Raw genomic sequence first — 21,243 nt, forward strand, 5'->3', positions numbered from 1 at the left:
GATTTTGTGCCTTTTAAGTGTCGTTAATTATAAGCAAAAGGGAGAATTCTATTAGGAAATTCGTGCCATTCCAGAGCAGCAGGGCTCCAGATATTTGGTTTTTCTAAAATAAACTTAGTTTGAGAGCGAATCAGTGTAACATGTAGCTCAGGGGTGTCAAACTCAAGTCCCGGTGGTGGTGGTGCTTAAATCTGTCCCACAAGGCTGCCTTGGAAACAGCAAAGGACCGGCCTGCAGTGCCAGCAAAAACCGAGCTTGGAAGGGCTGTACATAGCCCTCCCAATCTCTGTTTTCACTTGCAGACGGTTTCTGGAGGACATCAGGGCTGAAAACAGAGCTTGCAAAGGTCACGTGTGGCCCTCCCGAGCTCTGTTGTTGCTTGTTGAGGGTTGCTGGAGGTTGTTGCGGCTGAAAACGGAGCACGCAAAGGCTGCTCACCCAAGCTCTGTTTTTGCATACAGAGGGTTGCTGGAGGCCTTCAGGGCTGAAAACAGAGCTCTTGAAGGCCACATATGGCCCTCCTGAGTTCTGTTTTTGCTTGCAGAAGGTTCCTGGAGGCTGTTGCAGCTGAAAACAGAGTTTGTGAAGGGTGTGTGTGGCCCTCCTGAGCTCTGTTTTTGCTTGCAGAGGGTTGCTGGAGGCTGTTGCAGCTGAAAACGGAGCTTGTGAAGGCCGCACATGGCCCTCCCAAGCTCTGTTTTTGCTTGCAGAAGGTTCCTGGAGGCTGTTGCAGCTGAAAACAGAGTTTGTGAAAGGTGTGTGTGGCCCTCCTGAGCTCTGTTTTTGCTTGCAGAGGGTTGCTGGAGGCTGTTGCAGCTGAAAACGGAGCTTGTGAAGGCCGCACATGGCCCTCCCAAGCTCTGTTTTTGCTTGCACAAGTCTGCTAGAGGCCATTGCAGCTGAAAACAGAGATTGTGAAGGCCGCACATGGCCCTCCCAAGCTCTGTTTTTGCTTGCAGAGGGTTGCTGGAGGCCATTGCAGCTGAAAACAGAGTTTGTGAAGGCTGCATGTGGCCGTCCTGAGCTCTGTCCTCACTGGCAGAGGCTTGTAGGAGGCTGTCACAGCCGAAAATGGAGCCCAGAAGCCCATTTTCACTGGCAGAGCGCTCAGGCTACTACAAACGCCCCCAACGTGAGTGACATCCAACTGGCCATGCCCCCCCCGCCAAAGTCAAACACAACGGTGATGCGGCCCTCAATGAAAATGAGTTTGACATCCCTGATGTAGTTGGTCCTCAACTGAAACACCACAGAGTGTGCCTTCATATTAGCTGTCAATCATGGAATCTCATCATCTCCAGACCAACCTCTTTGGCTAGGTAAGCACAGAAAACCAGTTCTCCACAAATGATTCATGTGGTCCATGGATATTTCCAAAGTTAATGATCGGTGTCCTTGTTTGAGGTTCTCAAGTTGTTTGCGCTCAAGAAGAGTGCTTGAATAATTGGGAGGGCGTTGCTCTACTAAACCACATCTCTTCCAATGACATAAAATGCAACGTTGATAGAAAAAATGTCTCTTTTAATGAAAAATTAGTTTACAATCTTAGTACGTTAGGAAACTCACTCATGCCAGGCTCAGTCAGGTAGCTGTAGCGCTTACGTAGAGCGAGGGAAACAAAGTTATGTCTGCGGTCGGTCTTCTCCGTCTGTAAGAAAACATATTTCTTTTTGGAACTTGGAAGAGACATCCCCCTTGAAAGCAGATGCCCTTCTATATTTCAATCACAGTCTTATTAACAGAAAATGACATATAGAAACATAGAAACATAGAAGACTGACGGCAGAAAAAGACCTCATGGTCCATCTAGTCTGCTATTTCCTGTGTTATAAGGGCAGACTAGATGGACCATGAGGTCTTTTTCTGCCATCAGTCTTCTATATATAGACTAACAGGGCTGGAAGGGACCTTTGAGGTCTTCACCCCCTCCTCAAACAGGAAATCTTGTGCCATTTCATTATCCCAGCTTGTTTTAAAGCAGCAGTTATAATAAGGAAAAGAGGAAGGATAGTTAACCTTACAGGGGGTGATCCAGTTTGTGCAAATTCTATTGGCTTGTCTTAAAAGTTCAATTTAACATGAAATAAATTTCACCCTTCTCTTATTCAGCTTAATCATTCACATAAATGGGCATATAGGGTCCCTTTTCTATGGTAAATGGAGATGGATGACCACAGCTCCATTTTCCATGGGGGGAGGGCAAAAGAGAGAGGTAGAACAGCGACCCTCAGGGCTAACTATGATTTAACCTACCATGACCTATTTTCGGAGTATAAGACGCACCTTAGTTTTTGGGGAGGAAATTTTTTTTTGGGGGGGGGGGTGTCTGCCCACCAGGTATTCATCTGGTTAGTGTCCTTAGTCTGGTCAGCTTCAGCACATTATTTTATCCCCTGGTTAGAGCTGAAAAAAATCTTATTAGGAGCGAGTAACAATGAAACAGCCTGCAAACTCGGAAGATCGTTAGCACCTTGTTAGGGCTGGGGGGGGATATTCAGAGGAATTAACAATGGAAAAACCTGCAAAAACTTAGGGCTGGAAAAAACATTATTTGGAGAGAGCAACAGTGAAAAAGCTGCAAGCCAGTAAGAACTGGGAAGATTGTTAGCACCTTATTAGGGCTGGGGGAAAAATATTCGGAGCAAGTAGCAATGAAAAAAAGCCTGCAAAAACTTAAGGCTGGAAAAAAACATTCTTTGGAGAGAGTAACAATGAAAAAGCTGCAAGCCAGTAAGAACTGGGAAGATCGTTAGCACCTTATAAGGGCTGGAAAAAAATTATTTGGAGCAAGTAGCAATGAAAAAAAGCCTGCAAAAACTTAGGGCTGGAAAAAAAACATTCTTTGGAGAGAGTAACAATGAAAAAGCCTTCAAGGCGGTAAGAGCTGGAAAGATCATTAGCTCCTAGTTAGGGCTGGAAAAAAAAATATTCGGAGCAAGTAGCAATGAAAAAAAGCCTGCAAAAACTTAGGGCTGGAAAAAAACATTCTTTGGAGAGAGTAACAATGAAAAAGTTTTCAAGCCGGTATGAGCTGGAAAGATCATTAGCACCTTATAAGGGCTGGAAAAAAAAATATTCGGAGCAAGTAGCAATGAAAAAAAGCCTGCAAAAACTTAGGGCTGGAAAAAAACATTCTTTGGAGAGAGTAACAATGAAAAAGCCTTCAAGCCGGTATGAGCTGGAAAGATCATTAGCACCTTATAAGGGCTGGAAAAAAAATATTCGGAACAAGTAGCAATGAAAAAAAGCCTGCAAAAACTTAGGGCTGGAAAAAAAACATTCTTTGGAGAGAGTAACAATGAAAAAGCCTTCAAGCCGGTAAGAGCTGGAAAGATCATTAGCTCCTAGTTAGGGCTGGAAAAAAATATTCGGAGCAAGTAGCAATGAAAAAAAGCCTGCAAAAACTTAGGGCTGGAAAAAAAACATTCTTTGGAGAGAGTAACAATGAAAAAGCCTTCAAGCCGGTAAGAGCTGGAAAGATCATTAGCTCCTAGTTAGGGCTGGAAAAAAAGCTTCGAAAAAGCTACATTTGGACAATAAGACGCACCCAAATTTTCAGCTTCTTTTAGGGAGTAAAAAGGTGCATCGTATACTCTGAAAAATATGGTATCCCCTGCCTCCTTCAACTTCTCATGATGGAGGGTAGAAGCGGTGCTGGCAGCATTTATGTTTCTGGCAGCAGCCATTCGCCTAGCTACCCAGCCTAAGGCGGGGGGGGGGGGGGGCAACCCAGGAAAGACAGCACACGAACAACACTGGTGAGGTTGTAAGTCAAGGACTTAACAGTTCACTTGAACGATAATGATCGTTCAAGCCACTCACACCTGGTCACATGGCCGGCAAGCCACTCCTACCCAGTGACATGACCATTAAGCCACACCCATAAAATAAGCCACACCCACAGTGTGGCAATAAAAATTTTAGCTGCTGGGTGTGGGTACTCGCGCATGCACATTCTTTCGGCCCCCGAGGAAAAAAAAGTTCGCCATCCTTGGTATAATCACATTGCACAGTGACATCACAATGATAATTCTTGGCTACAAATGAGAGCATGAGGGTTATATAAATTGTATATTGAAAGGTTAGAGTTATACACTCAACATATCGGGGCAGATTTAATTGAGGCCGACCAAAGACTTCTGCCAAAATCAATTTGCACGGAAAGCACATAAATGACAAGGTACACCCACTTTAAGGTGAGTACACAAAGGACAAATATAAGGAACGGACGGGGTTGGTTTTTCTTTCAATATGGACAAAGGCAAAGATGGGTGGGGGCGGATTAGAGCAACCAGATTCTATTCTGGAGTTGAGCTATAGACATTTCATACTTTTATTTAAGCAATACTTAGAGGGATATCTGTAAAAGACACAAAACGACTGGGGGAATTTAAAAGATGTTTGCTTGGAACTGATAGGAAAAAGTTATTGGGTAGCTGGGAAGGGTAGCAGAAGGGTTAAACACCCCAAGTGACTTAGAAGATGCTGAAATTGGTGATTTAAGTTCCATTAACTGTAAAATCACCATAAAGACAAGGTTTAATTATTGAGATTTTTGACCTGCTTGACTCAAACTGATTTGTGATTTCCCCCCTACCCCACCCCACCCCTATCAAGCCAATAGGAAACAGTTGGCACAACTATAAATCTCACTGAGACAGCCTTCCTCCTCCTCTTCCTCCTCCTCCTCCTACTTTGCCAATAGCTGGCAATTTTGTACCAAGAACAAGGTCCTCACTAGGTTTATTCAGGGTGGTCTTTTTCAAATGTGTTGTAATTCAGGTCGCTGTAATCCCAATTAATGTGGAATGCATCCGGTTTAGATATCCCCAAGTGCATTTTAACTCTTTCTGTTAATGACTGTAGAACAGCAGTCCCCAAACTTGGCAACTTTTAAGAATTGCGGACTTCAATTTCCAGAATTCTCAGCCAGCTGGAGGATTCTGGGAGTTAAAGTCCACAAGTCTTAAAGTTGCCAAGTTTGAAGACCTCTGCTGTAGAAGATTTGAGAGAAATGTTTGTGCATGTGTGCGTGTGTGCGCGTAATACCTATAGAGAAAGGGTTATAACAATAGAGAAAGGGTTATATAAATTGTATATTGAAAGGTTGAAGAGGACGTCAACATGGGACTTTAAATGAATAAAATGCTTTTCTGTTTATTGGAGGGAAAATACAGTACTTTCCCGGCGGAGTCAGATATTTAAGGTGACACACATTTAGCAAATCCAACTGTAGTCTGCATGAGTTGCATTTATTTATGTGTAAAGGTGGATCATTGGAGGTTCACGCAGATCCACCCCACTGCTGACTGGATTTAAAGTTCTCAGATGTGTTTGTATCCCACAAGCAGCTTTTATCTGAATGCCAGGTCATAAGAAAATACAGGCCACTGTATAACAATAAAATTATCTCTTTTTCTTTGTATCCCACCAGATGTATATCTTTTGCCAAACATCATAGAATTCTGATTCTTCTTGGTTGTACCTAGTAGTCATATTGTATTAGATGGTGATTATTTACAATATAAATGTAAACTCCTTTTTTCTTCTTCTACTTTTTTTTTCTCTTATTTTAGTTCAATTTAAGCTATAATTTTTAAAATTTTTATATATGTTCTTAAATACTTTAGATGTGTTTTTATCTATTACCTTATAATTGATATTTTCATAGACGGTGTTAAACAACGATAAGATCTTTTCTTTTTTCTTTTTTAAAAAAAATATAAAGACGACTTCTACTCTGAGCGGAGCGACTGTAGCTCCACTAAGTGTTGTTGTTGGTGGTGGTGTTATTGTTGTTGTTGTTGTTATTATTACTATTATTATTATTATTATTAATAATAATAATTAGATTTGTATGCCGCCCCTCTCCGAAGACTTAGGGCAGCTCACAACAACAATAAAAAACAGTATAGATAATGGAACAAATCTAATAATAAGAATTATATAAAAAAACCCAACTGTTAAAAAACCATACAACACATACATATCAAACATAGAATATAAGTGATGCATGTTATGTATGTCATGTCTGTCTATGCAATTTAATTTAAAAAAAAATTTAAAAAAAGAAAATACAGGCCACTGATGGCAACCTGGTAAGTGATATTCCCCTCCACAAATACTTGCACAAAATGTCGCTCAATTTTCTTGCATGGGAATCTGCATAGGTAAGTTTCACTTTTCTTGTGCAAAACTTTTTTTGGGAAACAATCCATCGAGGAGGAGGGGGAGGCAATGTGAAATCTAGGAAGAAAAGTGCCTCTGTTGCTCTACGCAGTATGTGGTACATCAGAGGTCTCCAAACTTGGCAACTTTAAGACTTATGGAATTCAACTGGGAGTTGAAGTCCACAAGCATTAAAGTTGCCAAGTTTGGGGAAACCCTGCAGGTGCATCATTGGATGTTTGCAATTTTTTATATTTCATAGGAAAGCAAAGAAAAATAAACCTACAATTTCAAACATTTTCATTTTCTCTACATGGGGTTACCTTTGAAAAGTGTTCGGAAACTTCAGATCGTGCAGAACGCAGCCGTGAGAGCCATCGTGGGGCTTCCAAGATTCGCCCATGTTTCCTCAACACTCTGTGGCTTGCATTGGCTGCCGATCAGTTTCCAGTCACAATTCAAAGTGTTGGTCATGACCTTTAAAGCCCTACATGGCTTTGGACCAGACTACCTCCAGAACCGCCTGCTATCGCACGAATCCCAGCGACCGATAAGGTCCCACAGAGTTGGCCTTCTCTGGGTCCCGTCGACTAAACAATGTGGGGAAGAGCCTTCTCTGTGGCAGCCCCGGCCCTCTGGAACCAACTCCCCCCGGAGATTAGAATTGCCCCCACCCTCCCTGTCTTTCATAAACTACTCAAGACTCATTTATACCACCAGGCATGGGGGAGTTGAGATATTCCTTCCCCCTAGGCCATTACAGGTTATGCATGGTATGTTTGTGTGTATGTTTGGTTTTATAATAAGGGTTTTTAGTTGTTTTATTGTTGGATCGTCACATGCTGTTTATATCATTGTTGTTAGCCGCTCCGAGTCTAGGGAGAGGGGCGGCATACAAATCCAATATATTATTATTATTATTATTATTATTATTATTATTATTATTATTATTAATTATCTAATTATGATTAAATAGTTAAACACAGTTATTAGAAATAGTGTTATTCATTGAATTTCACTGTAAGTTGTAGGTTTATTTTTCTTTGCATATTAGCATTGTATACAAAAAGATATTTCATCGATAAGCTTACTTTTCTGTATTGATCTAAAATAGAATTAGCTTTTCATTTTTGTATTAGGAAGACTTCTATAATAAGAGGAGCAATGGTAGCTCCTACATATGTTAAATGTTGTTAGTTCTGTCTGTCTTGCATTTAAAAAAAATCAATAAAAATTATTAAATTAAAAAAAAGGAAAGCATAAACAGGCACAGAGTTTGAGAATTTGGGGTAGAAAAACCTAAGATTGGACTTAATCCCTGGATAGTTCAATGGATTTGCAGCTGGCTGAAGCATAGACATCAGAGAGTTATTGTTAATGGCGAGTATTCTGAGCAGAGTCAGGTTACAAGCGGTGTGCCACAAGGGTCTGTTCTGGGTCCTATTCTTTTTAATATGTTTGTGAGTGACATAGGGGAAGGTTTGGTAGGGAAGGTTTGCCTATTTGCCGATGACTCTAAAGTGTGCAATAGGGTTGATATTCCTGGAGGGATCTGTAATATGGTAAATGATTTAGCTTTACTAGATAAATGGTCAAAGCAATGGAAACTGCAGTTTAATGTTTCCAAATGTAAAATAATGCACTTGGGGAAAAGGAATCCTCAATCTGAGTATTGTATTGGCAGTTCTGTGTTAGCAAATACTTCAAAAGAAAAGGATTTAGGGGTAATGATTTCTGACAGTCTCAAAATGGGTGAACAGTGCAGTCAGGCGGTAGGGAAAGCAAGTAGGATGCTTGGCTGCATAGCTAGAGGTATAACAAGCAGGAAGAGGGAGATTATGATCCCGCTATATAGAATGCTGGTGAGACCACATTTGGAATACTGTGTTCAGTTCTGGAGACCTCACTTACAAAAAGATATTGAGAAAATTGAACGGGTCCAAAGACGGGCTACAAGAATGGTGGAAGGCCTTAAGCATAAAACGTATCAGGAAAGACTTAATGAACTCAATCTGTATAGTCTGGAGGGCAGAAGGAAAAGGGGGGACATGATCGAAACATTTAAATATATTAAAGGGTTAAATAAGGTTCAGGAGGGAAGTGTTTTTAATAGGAAAGTGAACACAAGAACAAGGGGACACAATCTGAAGTTAGTTGGGGGAAAGATCAAAAGCAACATGAGAAAATATTATTTTACTGAAAGAGTAGTAGATCCTTGGAACAAACTTCCAGCAGATGTGGTAGATAAATCCACAGTAACTGAATTTAAACATGCCTGGGATAAACATATATCTATACAGAAAATAGTATAAGGGCAGACTAGATGGACCATGAGGTCTTTTTCTGCCGTCAGACTTCTATGTTTCTATGTTTCTATTACTGCTGGGTGACAGAAATTTGAATATAAGCTCTTTGATTACAATAAAGGTAAAATTTAAAAAAGTGTTTTGTATTACCTCATCGTCTTGATCTGATTCTGTTTCCTTTGGGTCCCAAGGTGAATTGCAGAGACAAGGAATATTATAACAGACAGCGGGGGAAAGAATATCAGGATATGAAAAAGGAAGCACAAAAAGACAAGCTAATTCATCGTGGACGAAGCAAACCAATGTCAACAGCAACAACCAAATAGGCTAACAAACACAACTCTACATCAAAGGCAAATCAACACATGACAGTTATTAAGAGCAGAAAGTCTAGCAACTCTAAGCAGAAGCAGGATCTGTGAAGAAAACCTCCCAGCCTTAACAACAACAGAAACTGGGGATTTTAAAATGCTTTCTGCTGAAAGTGCGCAAAACATTCCAAGTCCAAAATTTCGGAGTTCAGAATTGTTGGGACGTTTCAAACTTGAGATGTTTTCCATGCTTCTTCTACTTTCTGCATACACGAAAACAAATTCATACATAGAGAGAGACTAGCTTAATCCGAGGGCAAGACGGTCATTGCTATTTGTAGCACATACTAACTCTGAATGTTGCTACGGGGGATATTAAGCTGCCCCCGTGGGCTGTACCTTTTTGTGTGCTGGCAGGGTGATATTCAAGTTGCAAACGGCCGTCTGGGGCAGACCCTTGGTGGTCTTTGGCTCTTTCAGAAAGGATAAGCGGCCACAAGGCTCTTGGCTGGTGTCTCTGACCTATAAAGTTAGCAAGACGGCACAGGTCGGTTTGGAAAGGAGAGTTCCAGTTTGCATTTCCACTACACTTAGTTTGCCAATTTAACCGAAAGAAGAACCGTCCAAGAATATCTCAAGGAGTTCCCTTGAACACACTTTAAGACGGGACCTTTAAAGCCCTACATGGCATTGGACCAGATTACCTCCGGAACTGCCTGCTACCGCACGAATCCCAGCGACCGATAAGGTCCCACAGAGTTGGCCTTCTCCGGGTCCCGTCGACTAAACAATGTCGTTTGGCGGGCCCCAGGGGAAAAGCCTTCTCTGTGGCGGCCCCGGCCCTCTGGAACCAACTCCTCCTGGAGATTAGAACTGCCCCCACCCTCCTTGCCTTTCGTAAACTACTCAAGACTCATTTATACCGCCAGGCATGGGGGAGTTGAGATAGCTCTTCCCCCTAGGCCATTACAAGTTATGCATGGTATGTTTGTGTGTATGTTTGGTTTTATAATAGGGGTTTTTAGTTGTTTTTTATTATTGGATTGTACATGTTGTCTTTATTATTGTTAGCCGCCCCGAGTCTGCGGAGAGAGGCGGCATACAAATCCAATAAATAAATAAATAAATAAATAAATAAATAAATAAATAAATAAATAAATAAATAAATAAATAAATAAATAAATAAATAAATAAATAAATAAATAAATAAATAAATAAATAAAAAATAAATATTATTATTATTATTATTATTATTATTATTATTATTATTATTATTATTATCCCCATCTATGCCCCTGCCTCCTAGAGAGTCTGAGCTGTTTCCTTGGGACAGCAATCATGAGGCTCCTCAGTTGTCCAAGCTTCAAAAAGCTGCAGGAGTTGGTCAAAGTTTGCAAGTACAATGATCCCTCGGTTTTCGCGGGGGTTGCGTTCCCAGACTGCCCGCGAAAGTCGAATTTCCGCAAAGTAGTAATGCGGAATTAAAAACACCATTTTTGGCTATGGACAGCCAAAAACTACCCCCGCGCACCCTTTTCCAAGGCTGCGCAAGGAGCCGGGCTTGAAGTTGGGGGTGGGGAGCGATGAAAGTGCGGAGGCCGGCAAAGATTGTTCTGAATGTCGGCCGCCCCCGCCCCCCCCAGCGTTTCCGCCCCCCCCTCGCTGCTACCCCCCCGCCCGCCCAATCCGCCCCTCACACCGGCTTTCTTGGGGCACGGGTCCTCCTGCAGCAGCACTGGCGGCTATGGCTTCTCGTCCTCCTCATTCGGCCGCTAGCCGCTCTGAGTGCCTTGAGAATGCCCGCCCCGCCCCTCTCGCAGTCCCTTAGCTGAGAGTGCTTTCGTCTCAGCTGTCAGCGAGGGGGCTGTAGGAGAGGCGGGGCAGGCGTTCTCACAGAGAGAGAGCAACAGACAGAGCGAGATAGAAAGGAGAGAGGGAGAGAGAGAGTGAGAAAGAGAGAGACAGAGCAAGAGGGGGGAGAGTGGAAGGTAGAGAGAGAGAGAGAAATGATAGAAAAAAGGGGGAAAAAAGAAATGAGAAAATGATTGAAGCTGAGAATGACAGGAAAGAGAGAGAAAGAGAGAAAGAAGTGACTCTTGGTGATGAGGGATGACGTCATCGGGTGGGGAAAAACGTGGTATAGAAAAAAAACCACGGAGTATTTCTTAATTAATATTTTTTGAAAAACCGTGGTATAGCCGTTCCGCGAAGTTTGAACCCGCGAAAATTGAGGGATCACTGTAGTTTTACTCTACGCCCAACTTTTCTTCATAAGCGGCTTACAGGACTGCTGCCTTTTAAGAAATAAGCACCCGTCATCGTGAATAATACTCCTTGGAATCAGAGATAGTAACTATTTCAACCCATCATGAATGGGCCAGGGAAGCCCAGCTAGAAACGATCAATCTGGGGACACCAGAAAGATTTCGGCCATTTCCAGGTTCACCGTTTCCAGTGGTGATGATGAGTTTAAGTTTAAGTTTAATCAGATTTGTATGCTGCCCCTCTCCACAGACTCGGGGCGGCTCACAGCAATAACAATACAATGTAAAACAAATCTAATATTTAAGTTAATTTTAAAAAACACCACAAATTAAAACCAATCATACACACTAGCGTACCATGCATAAATTTTATAAGCCTAGGGGGAGGGAACATGTCAATTCCCCCATGCCTGACGACAGAGGTGGGTTTTAAGGAGCTTACGAAAGGCTAGGAGGGTGGGGGCAACTCTGATATCTGGGGGGAGTTGGTTCCAAAGGGTTGGGGCCGCCACAGAGAAGGCTCTTCCCCTGGGTCCCGCCAAACGACATTGTTTAGTTGACGGGACCCAGAGAAGGCCAACTCTGTGGGACCTAACTGGTCGCTGGGATTCGTGCGGCAGAAGGCGGTCCCGGAGATATTCTGGTCCACTGCCATAGGTCATAACCAACAGCTCTTGGAAAGGACCATCTGAACCCCAAACCAACAAATCAGATTGTGTCTCAATGCAGTGATGCCTGTTTCTATCACCAACCCATCTCCCCTAAGAGGGTTGGGTCAAGCATGTGATGGCACATGGAGAAAGCCATCACCAGGAATATCCCAAAACACATCCTTTCAAAAGAACAATGTTGTCAGATCACAAGAGTTTTGTCCCCAGATCTTACGGCAGCCGTGGCTTTTACCTTGATAGAAAATGGCAGTCTATTTTCTTTGAAAGCATAAAAATTAAATACAAGCTGTTGTCCTCCTTTGGTTAAAGGGGCTAGATTTCCATAACAATCCACATAAATGGGTTTTCCTTCCAAAACCTTTTGGGAGAAAAAAACAAAAACCCTGGATTAAAACCCAAAGAATTAAAATAAATTGGAACTGTCTCACTTTACCAATGTATTTTTCCAGGTTCTTATGAGACAGGTTACATACGTTCGATCGACTTTTTATTTGAACTGAGTTAAACCGAGGATGATTTGCGCAGGCTTCGTGTCATATTTAATACATTTTGAAAGGCTCATGAAGACCTTTGCCGTTAAATCATGAATACCTCAATATCTTTGCTTCTTGCAACTTCTTCAAAATTCTCCTGCTGCTCCAGTGTTTTGTCCACTTTATCATCTGTCATACAGAAGCAGCGCAAATTGGATTCCACAGCATCGTTTGTTTTGGCAAAAATGACAAACTTGGCCATGTATGGGACACAGATCAATTCCCTGTATAGCTGTGAGGCCAACCCAACTGTTTCAAGAACTTGATGGCAATCTGCTAACCAAAATCTAGAGAGGGGAAATGAAAAGAGATTAGGACAAGCAGGCAGGCATAAGCAGCAAGTTCATTTTCATACATCTAGTTCAGGCGTCCCCAAACTAGGCAACTTTAAGACTTGTGGACTTCAACTCCCAGAATACTCCAGCCAGCTATGCTGGCTGGAGTATTCTGGGAGTTGAAGTCCATAAGTCTTAAAGTTGTCAAGTTTGGAGACCTCTGATCTAGTTCATAAGGACATGAACAAAATAAATAATTCCATTGGAATACCAATCAAATTATGAGTCTTCCTCTGTAATCACTATGTGTCTAGAACAGGGGTAGGCAAAGTTGGCTCTTCTATGACTTGTGCACTTCAACTCCCAGAATTCCTGAGTCAGTCAAGCTAGCTCAGGAATTCTGGGAGTTGAAGTCCACATGTCAGAGAAGAGACAACTTTGCCTACCTCGCTCTAGAATAATATGTCCTGAATAGTGATGGGCGAACCCAACAGTGTTTGGGTTCGGCAAGTTCAGACGAACTTCACACAAAATTTGGCCGAACCTGAATGGTTTGTGGCACCAAAGCTCCGCCCCCGGAATCCCATTGTTTTTCATTTTTACAATTTTTTTATTTTTATTTATTTTTATTTTTACGAAAAAGGACGCCACAGCGGCGCCGCAAGCAAAGGGAGGTCCTTTCACGTGAAAATAAAAACTTTTATTTTTACATGAAAACACCTCCCTTTGCTTGCAGCGCCGCTCTTTTTCGTAAAAATATATATATATTTTTACATGAAAAGACCTCCCTTTGAAGGAGCTGGGGAATCCCTCCCACAAAAGAGATTCCGGGGGCGTAGCTTTGACGTCACGTACACTGGCAGGCTGCTAAGGATGCCAAGGTGATCACTTCCATGGAATCTAGGAAGTGATCACTTTGGCGTCCTTAGCAACCTGCTGGTATACGTGATGTCAAAGCTCCGCCCCCGGAATCTCTTCCCAGCTCCTTTTGTGCCTCCCTCCCAGCCTCCTGAGCGCCCGACAGCTCCCCGGTGTTCGCCTTCCTCTGCAGCCACTGGCGCCCGGCTCCTCCTCCTCTTCTCGGCAGATGACAGCCGGGCGGTGGCTTTCACGGAACTAAAGCATGAATTTTTTTAAAAATTCGGGTTCGGGTCTGGCATGCCGAACACCACAAAATTCGGTATGGACCCAAATTGTGTGGGTTCGGTTCTCCCAACACTAGTCCTGAATGTACATCAAGAGCCCACAACTTTTCCTGAATTTTCAGTTGCTTTTGCAGTGTACAAACTAGATACTTTTCTTTAAAAAAAAATTGTTGAAAGTTTTTTTTAAAAGTCATGGCTGGCTGTCACATCTTTTGATTGGTCAATAACAGGCTGATCTCTTTCGCACTCAATCTGCGGACACTTCTTTCCTCATATAGAAACTCGCCCTTCTCCCTCCGATGTTCCAAAGCTTCCCCTCTCCACTGGTCCTTGTATCTTAAGAGGACCTTGCCTAAAATGACCACGGTCATGCAAAAGGTCAGGTGAGCCGAGCGGAATCTCTATCGGCAGCTCGCTCCACCGTGACGCCAAACCGGAAGATCTGCACTTTTCTTATCACTTCAACTGCAGCTTGGTCTCTAGAAAGGAATCCAGATGGTGCAGATCTGGATTTTCTTCCAGCATCCAACCTGTGTCCTTTCAGTCCTCCCAGTTTTCTTTCTGGTTGTTGCACAGGAAGCTTATTAAAATCAGAGTTGCAACACTGGGTGGTGGTTTGCTTTTTAAGGGCTCTGTACTTAAAGGAGGAACAACAAATAGCAATCTTTCCAACTATCTAATGGCTGTTTGTAAGTTGAGATGTAGTCCTTGGGTGCTGCTTGGGTGATTTAAAGCCACCCCAGAGGGTTGCTGGTATGAAAAGAAAAGAAGAACATGGAATGCAGTTGACAATTTCTTTGAAGAAAACCATTCAAAATTGTTGTTGCAAACCAGAATGACATTTTGTGAAATGGGCAGTTATAAATGTTAGAATATTAATGTCTGGAACAGCCAGTGATAACTAGGTCAGCTAATGAATAGACACAGCAACTAAGTCAGCCATTGGGAGCTAAATACTTCTGAGTCTGTGCAGAGAATCGAAACTGAGAATCTTAAGGCTGGGCATGGCTCACTCTCGACTCTGTACTCTGCTGAAATGAAACTAACGATTCTCGGCTGTTGGTAACTGCTTGAAGAAGAACTCTGCTAATGGTATTGTAAATTCATCTGTTATTGTGTTTATAAAGAAATTATTGAATCCAGCTGAATCTGTGTGTGTTTCTGGTTTTGATTTTGCAACAAACTTTAATAATAAACAATTAATGTAATTAATATGTTCATCCTTTCCAGATGAGGATGAAGGGAATCTGCTTTGTAGTCCTTGCTTTTTGTCCTACCTGGCTGAAACATTGGTTGTGAAGGAGACACAATCATTCACAAATGTGAGAGGGGTGGTTCCTGTGATGTCTTCCCACTGTGCTGGTGAAGTGCCTCCTGGAGAAGAAGAAGAAAAGAAATAAATGCACCTCTTTTAAGAAAGAATCTCAGCTTTGGTCCAATCTAGAATTGCATTTCTGTCTGAGTCAAAAGATATGACCTCCTAAATCCCATAGCCCTGGATTCCTGGTTTTCTGTTTCAGATGGAAACCACTGAACGCATTACCTGACTCTGTAGTTTCTACTCCAAACCCCAAAACCTTTAACCTTAGATTATCTACAATTAACCTCTCTCTCTTTCTAAGAGGTCTGTAAGGGGCGTGCATAAGCACACCATTGTGCCTACGTCCCTGTCCCTTCTATTGTCTTCTATTGTCTTCTTGATGCAAGAGCTGCCAAGAGACAGGAATGGTTACTCCAGAGGAGGTCTCCTCGAGAGTAAGATTGTGGGCTAATTGGCCACTCCCCTAGCCTACTTAAGAACAGTAGAGGAAGCTGAAAGGCTGCAGGAAACAACAGTTTACTCTAATGTATCTGTCCTGAATTGTCTTGTGAATCCCTGTTTCTCTGCTTGGATTTGTTATCAAGGAGGACTCCTGGGCATTTTTCCAAACCCTTGGACATTAAGTGAGATAAAAAGAACTAACTGCATTATTTTGAGTTAAGACTGTCTGAACTTACGCCAGCTGCTAATAAAGATTAATTAGCAGCTGACTTTCTGCAAGAAGGGATTGCCTTTTGATTTGTGTGTGTGTCTCCATCGCTAAGCCAGTTATTAGTAGTGGTTCATCGATTAAACTAAGTTCGTTCAAACAGTGTTTTTGATACGTTCATAACTGCGGGCAGAACACATGAGTCCTGCTGGGTCTCACCTGTGATGCTACACAGCAGTCGAAGGCTGGGCGTGGTGTCGCCTTTGTACCCGTTGGTCACTCCTTCCCCTGAGGGTGGTGGCACTGGAATCGTCATTGTGATGGGCTTATGGAATTTCCTCCTTCTGGGCTCCACGGTGACAATGGGGCTGAAGGTGGCTTTGTTGCCAAGGATCTTTTTCACCATTTCATCCTGCACTGGTTGAGCCTATTATTAATTTGAGAAAGAGTTTGAAATGGCTATGTGCCTTTCCAGAAACAGTGAGTTGTCGTCTTCTTCCCCCGCACTCCAAAAAACTGAGAAAGCTGTGTCTTGTCCTGTCAAACTCACTAAAGATATTCATATAAACTAAGCTCAAATCTCAGCAACTTAGTGACCATACAATATCCTTGAGCCACAATATGGGATTTTCTCAGGATGGTTTCTGATAATTATTGAATTTCCTCCTTGAAATACTAACGATACTATCTTATAAATATATGGATTCCTGTTTTTTTAAAAAAATACACTGATTTATCCTCTGAGATATATGTCTCCAACCTTGGCAACTTTAGGACTTGTGGACTTCAACTCCCAGAATTCCTAGTGGTATTGTACACCCATTCAACATGCATATTTCCAGCAGAATGTTAAAAATACTTGTTGGCATGGATGTCAAGATAAAGGAGTGTTTATGCACATGCTTTGGGAATGCTCGCTAGTGCAGAACTTTTGGTAAAAAGTGCAACAGGATATTAATAGGATGTTAAATATACGATGGATAATTACCAAGGAAATGGCAGTACAGTGGTACCTCGTGATACGAACCCCTCGTGATACGAACATCTCGAGATACAAACCCGGGGTTCGGAAATTTTTTGCCTCTTGTTACGAACTTTTTCCGGCTTATGAACCCACCGCAGATCGCAAAATGGCGCTCCGCTGGGCGCCGCCACCCAGCTGTCACCTTTTAAAACAGCCAGGGGGCTTCTCGGCGTTCTCCTGAATGCCAAACCTGGAAGTTCGGCAAAAGTTCGGGTTCGGGTTCCAGAGGATGCCGAGAAGCGCCCGGCTGTTTCAGAAGGTTATAGCCGGGCAGCGCTGCCCGGTGGAGCGCCGTTTTTGCGATTGGCAGCGGGGTTTTCGGCCGATCTGGAGGCTGAAACGGAGGTGGGGAATCCCAATAGGGATTTGACGTCACGAAGACGTCCTTCCTGGAGGCCACATTTCGGCCGATCAGGAAGGACGTCTTCGTGACGTCAAAGCTCTGCCCATGGAATTCCCTATTGGGATTCCCCACCTCCGTTTCAGCCTCCAGATCGGGAGAATGCTGAGAAGCCCCCCGGCTGTTTTAAAAGGTGACAGCCGGGCGGCGGCACCCAGCGGAGCGCCATTTTGCGATTCTTTTCCCCCTTGCACGCATTAATTGCTTTTACATTGTTTCCTATGGGAAACATCGTTTCGTCTTACAAACTTTTCGCCTTACGAATCACCTTCGGGCACCAATTAAGTTCGTAAGACGAGGTATTACTGTATTAGTTAAAAGCAATGTGATGGGAGAATTTAGAGAAATAAAACAAGCAGCAATAGAAAGCGTTCAGGCGGTAATTTTCTTGGGTTGGAAGGATGCGACAAAATGGACAATGCAAAATTGGTACCGGTACATGGTGGATCACATTCAATTTGAAATTATGGACAAAAGGATGAATTCGGTTAATGAAATTGATTTGCGACAACTGATGGGACGATGGGACAAGGTAAGACGATATATGGTTAGTAGAATCCGAGAACAAGCTACAAGGGATAAATTGGAATCACTCTATAATATGTATATAGATATATTGCTCTTGAGTTAAAATGGTATACAGTGATCCCTCGATTTTCGCGATCTCGATCTTCGTGAAACGCTATATCGCGATTTTTCCACCCGATGACGTCACTCTCTTCCTTCCTTTCTCATCTTTCTTTCTCTCTCTTTTTCTCTATCTTGCTTCTTCCTCTCTCACACTCTCTTCCTCCCTCTCTCATCTCTTTCTTTCCTTCTCTCTCTTTCTCTATCTCTCCCCCTCTTGCTGGCGGGCGGCGGGCGGGCGGGCGGGCGAGCAGGGGCATTAGCGAGGAGCTGGGGTTTCCCCTTTGCGTGGGTGGTGGGGAAACCCCGATCTTTGTCTGCTCGCTGCTGCTGCCGCCGAGCAGATCAGCTGCTGGGCGGCCGCAGCAGCAGCGAGCAGACGAAGATCGGGGTTTCCCCGCCGCCCACGCAAACTCCACCATCTGCGCATGCACGGCCATGGAAAAAAGGGCGCACATGCGCAGATGGTGTTTTTACTTCCGCAACCCTACATCGCGAAAAATCGATTATCGCGAGGGGTCTTGGAACGGAACCCTCGCGATAATCGAGAGATCACTGTATATAAAATACACCCCCATTTTGGTGGAGGGGTGTGAATGTTGTCTGGTGGCGGGCACTAATCACTGTGCACATTGTTATATGTTGTGTGTGTGTGTGTTATGTTTTAAAATCAATTATAAAAATTATTTTTTTAAAAAAAGAGAGAGGACTCTTCCGTGAAAGGTGTGCAAAAACAGGACTCCTGGGGTTTCTCGAGAGAAGAAGCTCCCTTACCTGGAGGCCCACTCGAATTCTTTTCGTCAATGCGCCTTCCGGGAAAGCCGCTTGGACCCGTGGCAGAGTGGTGCTGCTTAGGACGCCTCCTTCTGGCCCGATCTGGTTGCTCTCTTGCTTGATTCTCGAAACCACCGCAAAATACTGCGGGAAGTCCTTAGTGACGATTCTGCAGATCCGCTTCTTCTCCAGCTCTTCTACGCTATCCAACTCTAGGAAAGGAAACAGGGATCAAGACTATTTGTTTGTTTGTTTGTTTATTTATTATTCCTTCCTTCCTTCCTTCTTTATTCTTTCTTTCTTTCTTTCTTTATTCTTTCTTTCTTTCTTTATTCTTTCTTTCTTTCTTTATTCTTTCTTTCTTTCTTCTTTCTTTCTTTCTTTCTTTATTCTTTCTTTCTTTCTTTATTATTTCTTTCTTTATTATTTCTTTCTTTCTTATCCTTCCTTCCTTCCTTCCTTCCTTCCTTCCTTCCTATTTACTTACTTACTTACTTACTTACTTACTTACTTACTTACTTATTTATTTGATTTGTATGCCGCCCCTCTCCATGGACTCGGGGGGCTAACAACAATGATAAAAACAGCATGTAACAATCCAATACTAAGACAACTAAAAAACCCTTATTATAAAACCAAACATACATACAAACATACAATGCATAAATTGTAAAAGGCCTAGGGGGAAAGGATATCTCAGTTCCCCCATGCCTGACGGCAGAGATGGGTTTTAAGGAGCTTACGAAAGGCGAGGAGAGGGGGGGCAATTCTAATCTCTGGGGGGAGCTGGTTCCAGAGGGACGGGGCTGCCACAGAGAAGGCTCTTCCCCTGGGTCCTGCCAAACGACATTGTTTAGTCAACGGGACGCGGAGAAGGCCAACTCTGTGGGACCTAACTGGTCGCTGGGATTCGTGCGGCAGAAGGCGGTCCCTGAGATAATCTTGTTCGGTGCCATGAAGGGCTTTATAGGTCATGACCAACACTTTGAATTGTGACTGGAGACTGACCGACTGCGGAGTGTTGGTGTAACATGGGCATATTTGGGGAAGCCCATGATTGCTCTTGCAGCTCATCTCCGCATCACAGCTCAGATATTTCCAGCCTCCAACCCCCCAGGAGAATCCCTTCCCTCTTGTCAGCCTCATGGTCAAACTTCTCTGAATTAACTTTGAAGTGGGAGGATTTTAGTTTTGCAAGCCCTTCTTCTGTTTCTGTTCTCAAGCTTCGTATTAGGCCTTTTCTCAGAACGTGTTTGCTTGAACTTTGAGTCAGACAAGGATTACATGACTTCATCTAGAATCGACATTCAAATTAATTAACATTGTCCTTTTCTCCCCCAAGTAAATTAATAATTTGTTGTTAAAACTTAAAAAAAGTATATCTCGATTCTTCAATAATAAGACACCAGGAGATATTAAAAAGAAGCTGGATTTACAGTTTAAAATCACTTTCTTTCACTCCGAAGCATTGGACAAGCTCAATATTCGATATTGTGGAATATTTGATAGCAATACCCATCCAAATAAATCTTAAGTGGCTGAAACTGCACAAGCTTATTAAAAAAATTGTGAGCCTTTTAATAAAGGCCTTCTCCAGGTTTGGCCTTTGGCCTTTTCTAGTTCGTCGACTAGACAGTGTCAGCTGGCGGGGCCACATGGGAGGGCCTTCTCTGTGGTGGTTCCAGCTCTCTGGAACCAACTGCCACCAGAGATCCATACTGCCACCACCCTCCTGGCCTTCCAGAAAGCCGTGAAAACTTGGCTTTGCCAGCAGGCCTGGGGCCATTGATCAATACCATCTAGTCCCGCCCAAGAAGAAATGAATGATTTTATTCTTAGGTGTTTAAACCGTGTTTTGATTGTTTTTAATTGTTGCATGCCACCCAGAGTCCAGAAGGATTTGGGCGGCTTAAAAACTAACTAATTAACTAACCAACCAACCAGCTACCCAGTAACTATCTAACTAACATCCAGAAGGGCTTTGGCAGCTTAAAAACTACCTACCTACCTACCTACCTACCTACCTATCTAGCTACCTAGCTAATTTACTAACTAACTAATTAACCAACCAACCAACCAACCAACTACCCAGTAACTATCTAACTAACATCCAGAAGGACTTCAGTAACTTAAAAACTAATTAACTAACCAACCAACCAACCAACCAACCAACCAACCAACCAACTACCCAGTAACTATCTAACTAACATCCAGAAGGGCTTTGGCAGCTTAAAAACTACCTACCTACCTACCTACCTAGCTAGCTAGCTAATTAACTAACTAACTAATTAACCAACCAACCAACCAACCAACCAACTACCCAGTAACTATCTAACTAACATCCAGAAGGACTTCGGTAGCTTAAAAACTAACTAGCTAACTAACTAACTAACTAACTAACTAACTAACTAACTAACTAAATAAATAAGATTTGTAACCTGTCTGACTCTTTCCACTTTTTTGACTCTCCTCCTGCAATATCTGCTGACATCAAGAGAGACACATTCAGAATCTGCTTGATGCCTTGGTCCCTTTTAATATCTACCTTGGACAGTAGATGGCACTCCACTCAGCAAAACTATGTTGGCGTTAACATTTAAAAAGGCAAAGGGAGGGGATGGCAGACAGCAAAGAACCACAGAGTTAGGGAGACTGCTCAGTGCATCCGAGAGCAAGTATAAAGGAGCCCGTTCCCATGCCCAGACGTTCTTGGAGATTTCCTAAGTAGGGGTTCAGAATAGCAGTGATCCAGGGATAAAACCAGAAGTGTTAGAG

At 42.9% G+C, this 21,243-nt stretch overlaps 1 protein-coding gene across 2 annotated transcripts in view; it reads right to left on the reverse strand.

Annotated features, from left to right (window-relative positions):
- ANK3 (ankyrin 3) overlaps window positions 1–21,243 on the reverse strand; it is a 460,069-nt gene that overhangs the window by 40,564 nt on the left and 398,262 nt on the right. For both annotated transcript variants that reach the window (XM_070752072.1, XM_070752071.1), the window contains 8 exons: window positions 18,469–18,680; window positions 15,863–16,070; window positions 14,951–15,047; window positions 12,312–12,540; window positions 11,953–12,078; window positions 9,185–9,307; window positions 8,625–8,651; window positions 1,567–1,648 (listed from right to left, as the gene is read on the reverse strand). In XM_070752072.1, the coding sequence (XP_070608173.1) occupies window positions 1,567–1,648; window positions 8,625–8,651; window positions 9,185–9,307; window positions 11,953–12,078; window positions 12,312–12,540; window positions 14,951–15,047; window positions 15,863–16,070; window positions 18,469–18,680 (1,104 nt within the window). The remainder of the gene's footprint in view (window positions 1–1,566; window positions 1,649–8,624; window positions 8,652–9,184; window positions 9,308–11,952; window positions 12,079–12,311; window positions 12,541–14,950; window positions 15,048–15,862; window positions 16,071–18,468; window positions 18,681–21,243) is intronic.

The sequence above is a fragment of the Erythrolamprus reginae genome, chromosome 5, assembly GCF_031021105.1.
Source record: "Erythrolamprus reginae isolate rEryReg1 chromosome 5, rEryReg1.hap1, whole genome shotgun sequence".
Classification (NCBI taxonomy): Eukaryota; Metazoa; Chordata; class Lepidosauria; order Squamata; family Dipsadidae; genus Erythrolamprus; species Erythrolamprus reginae.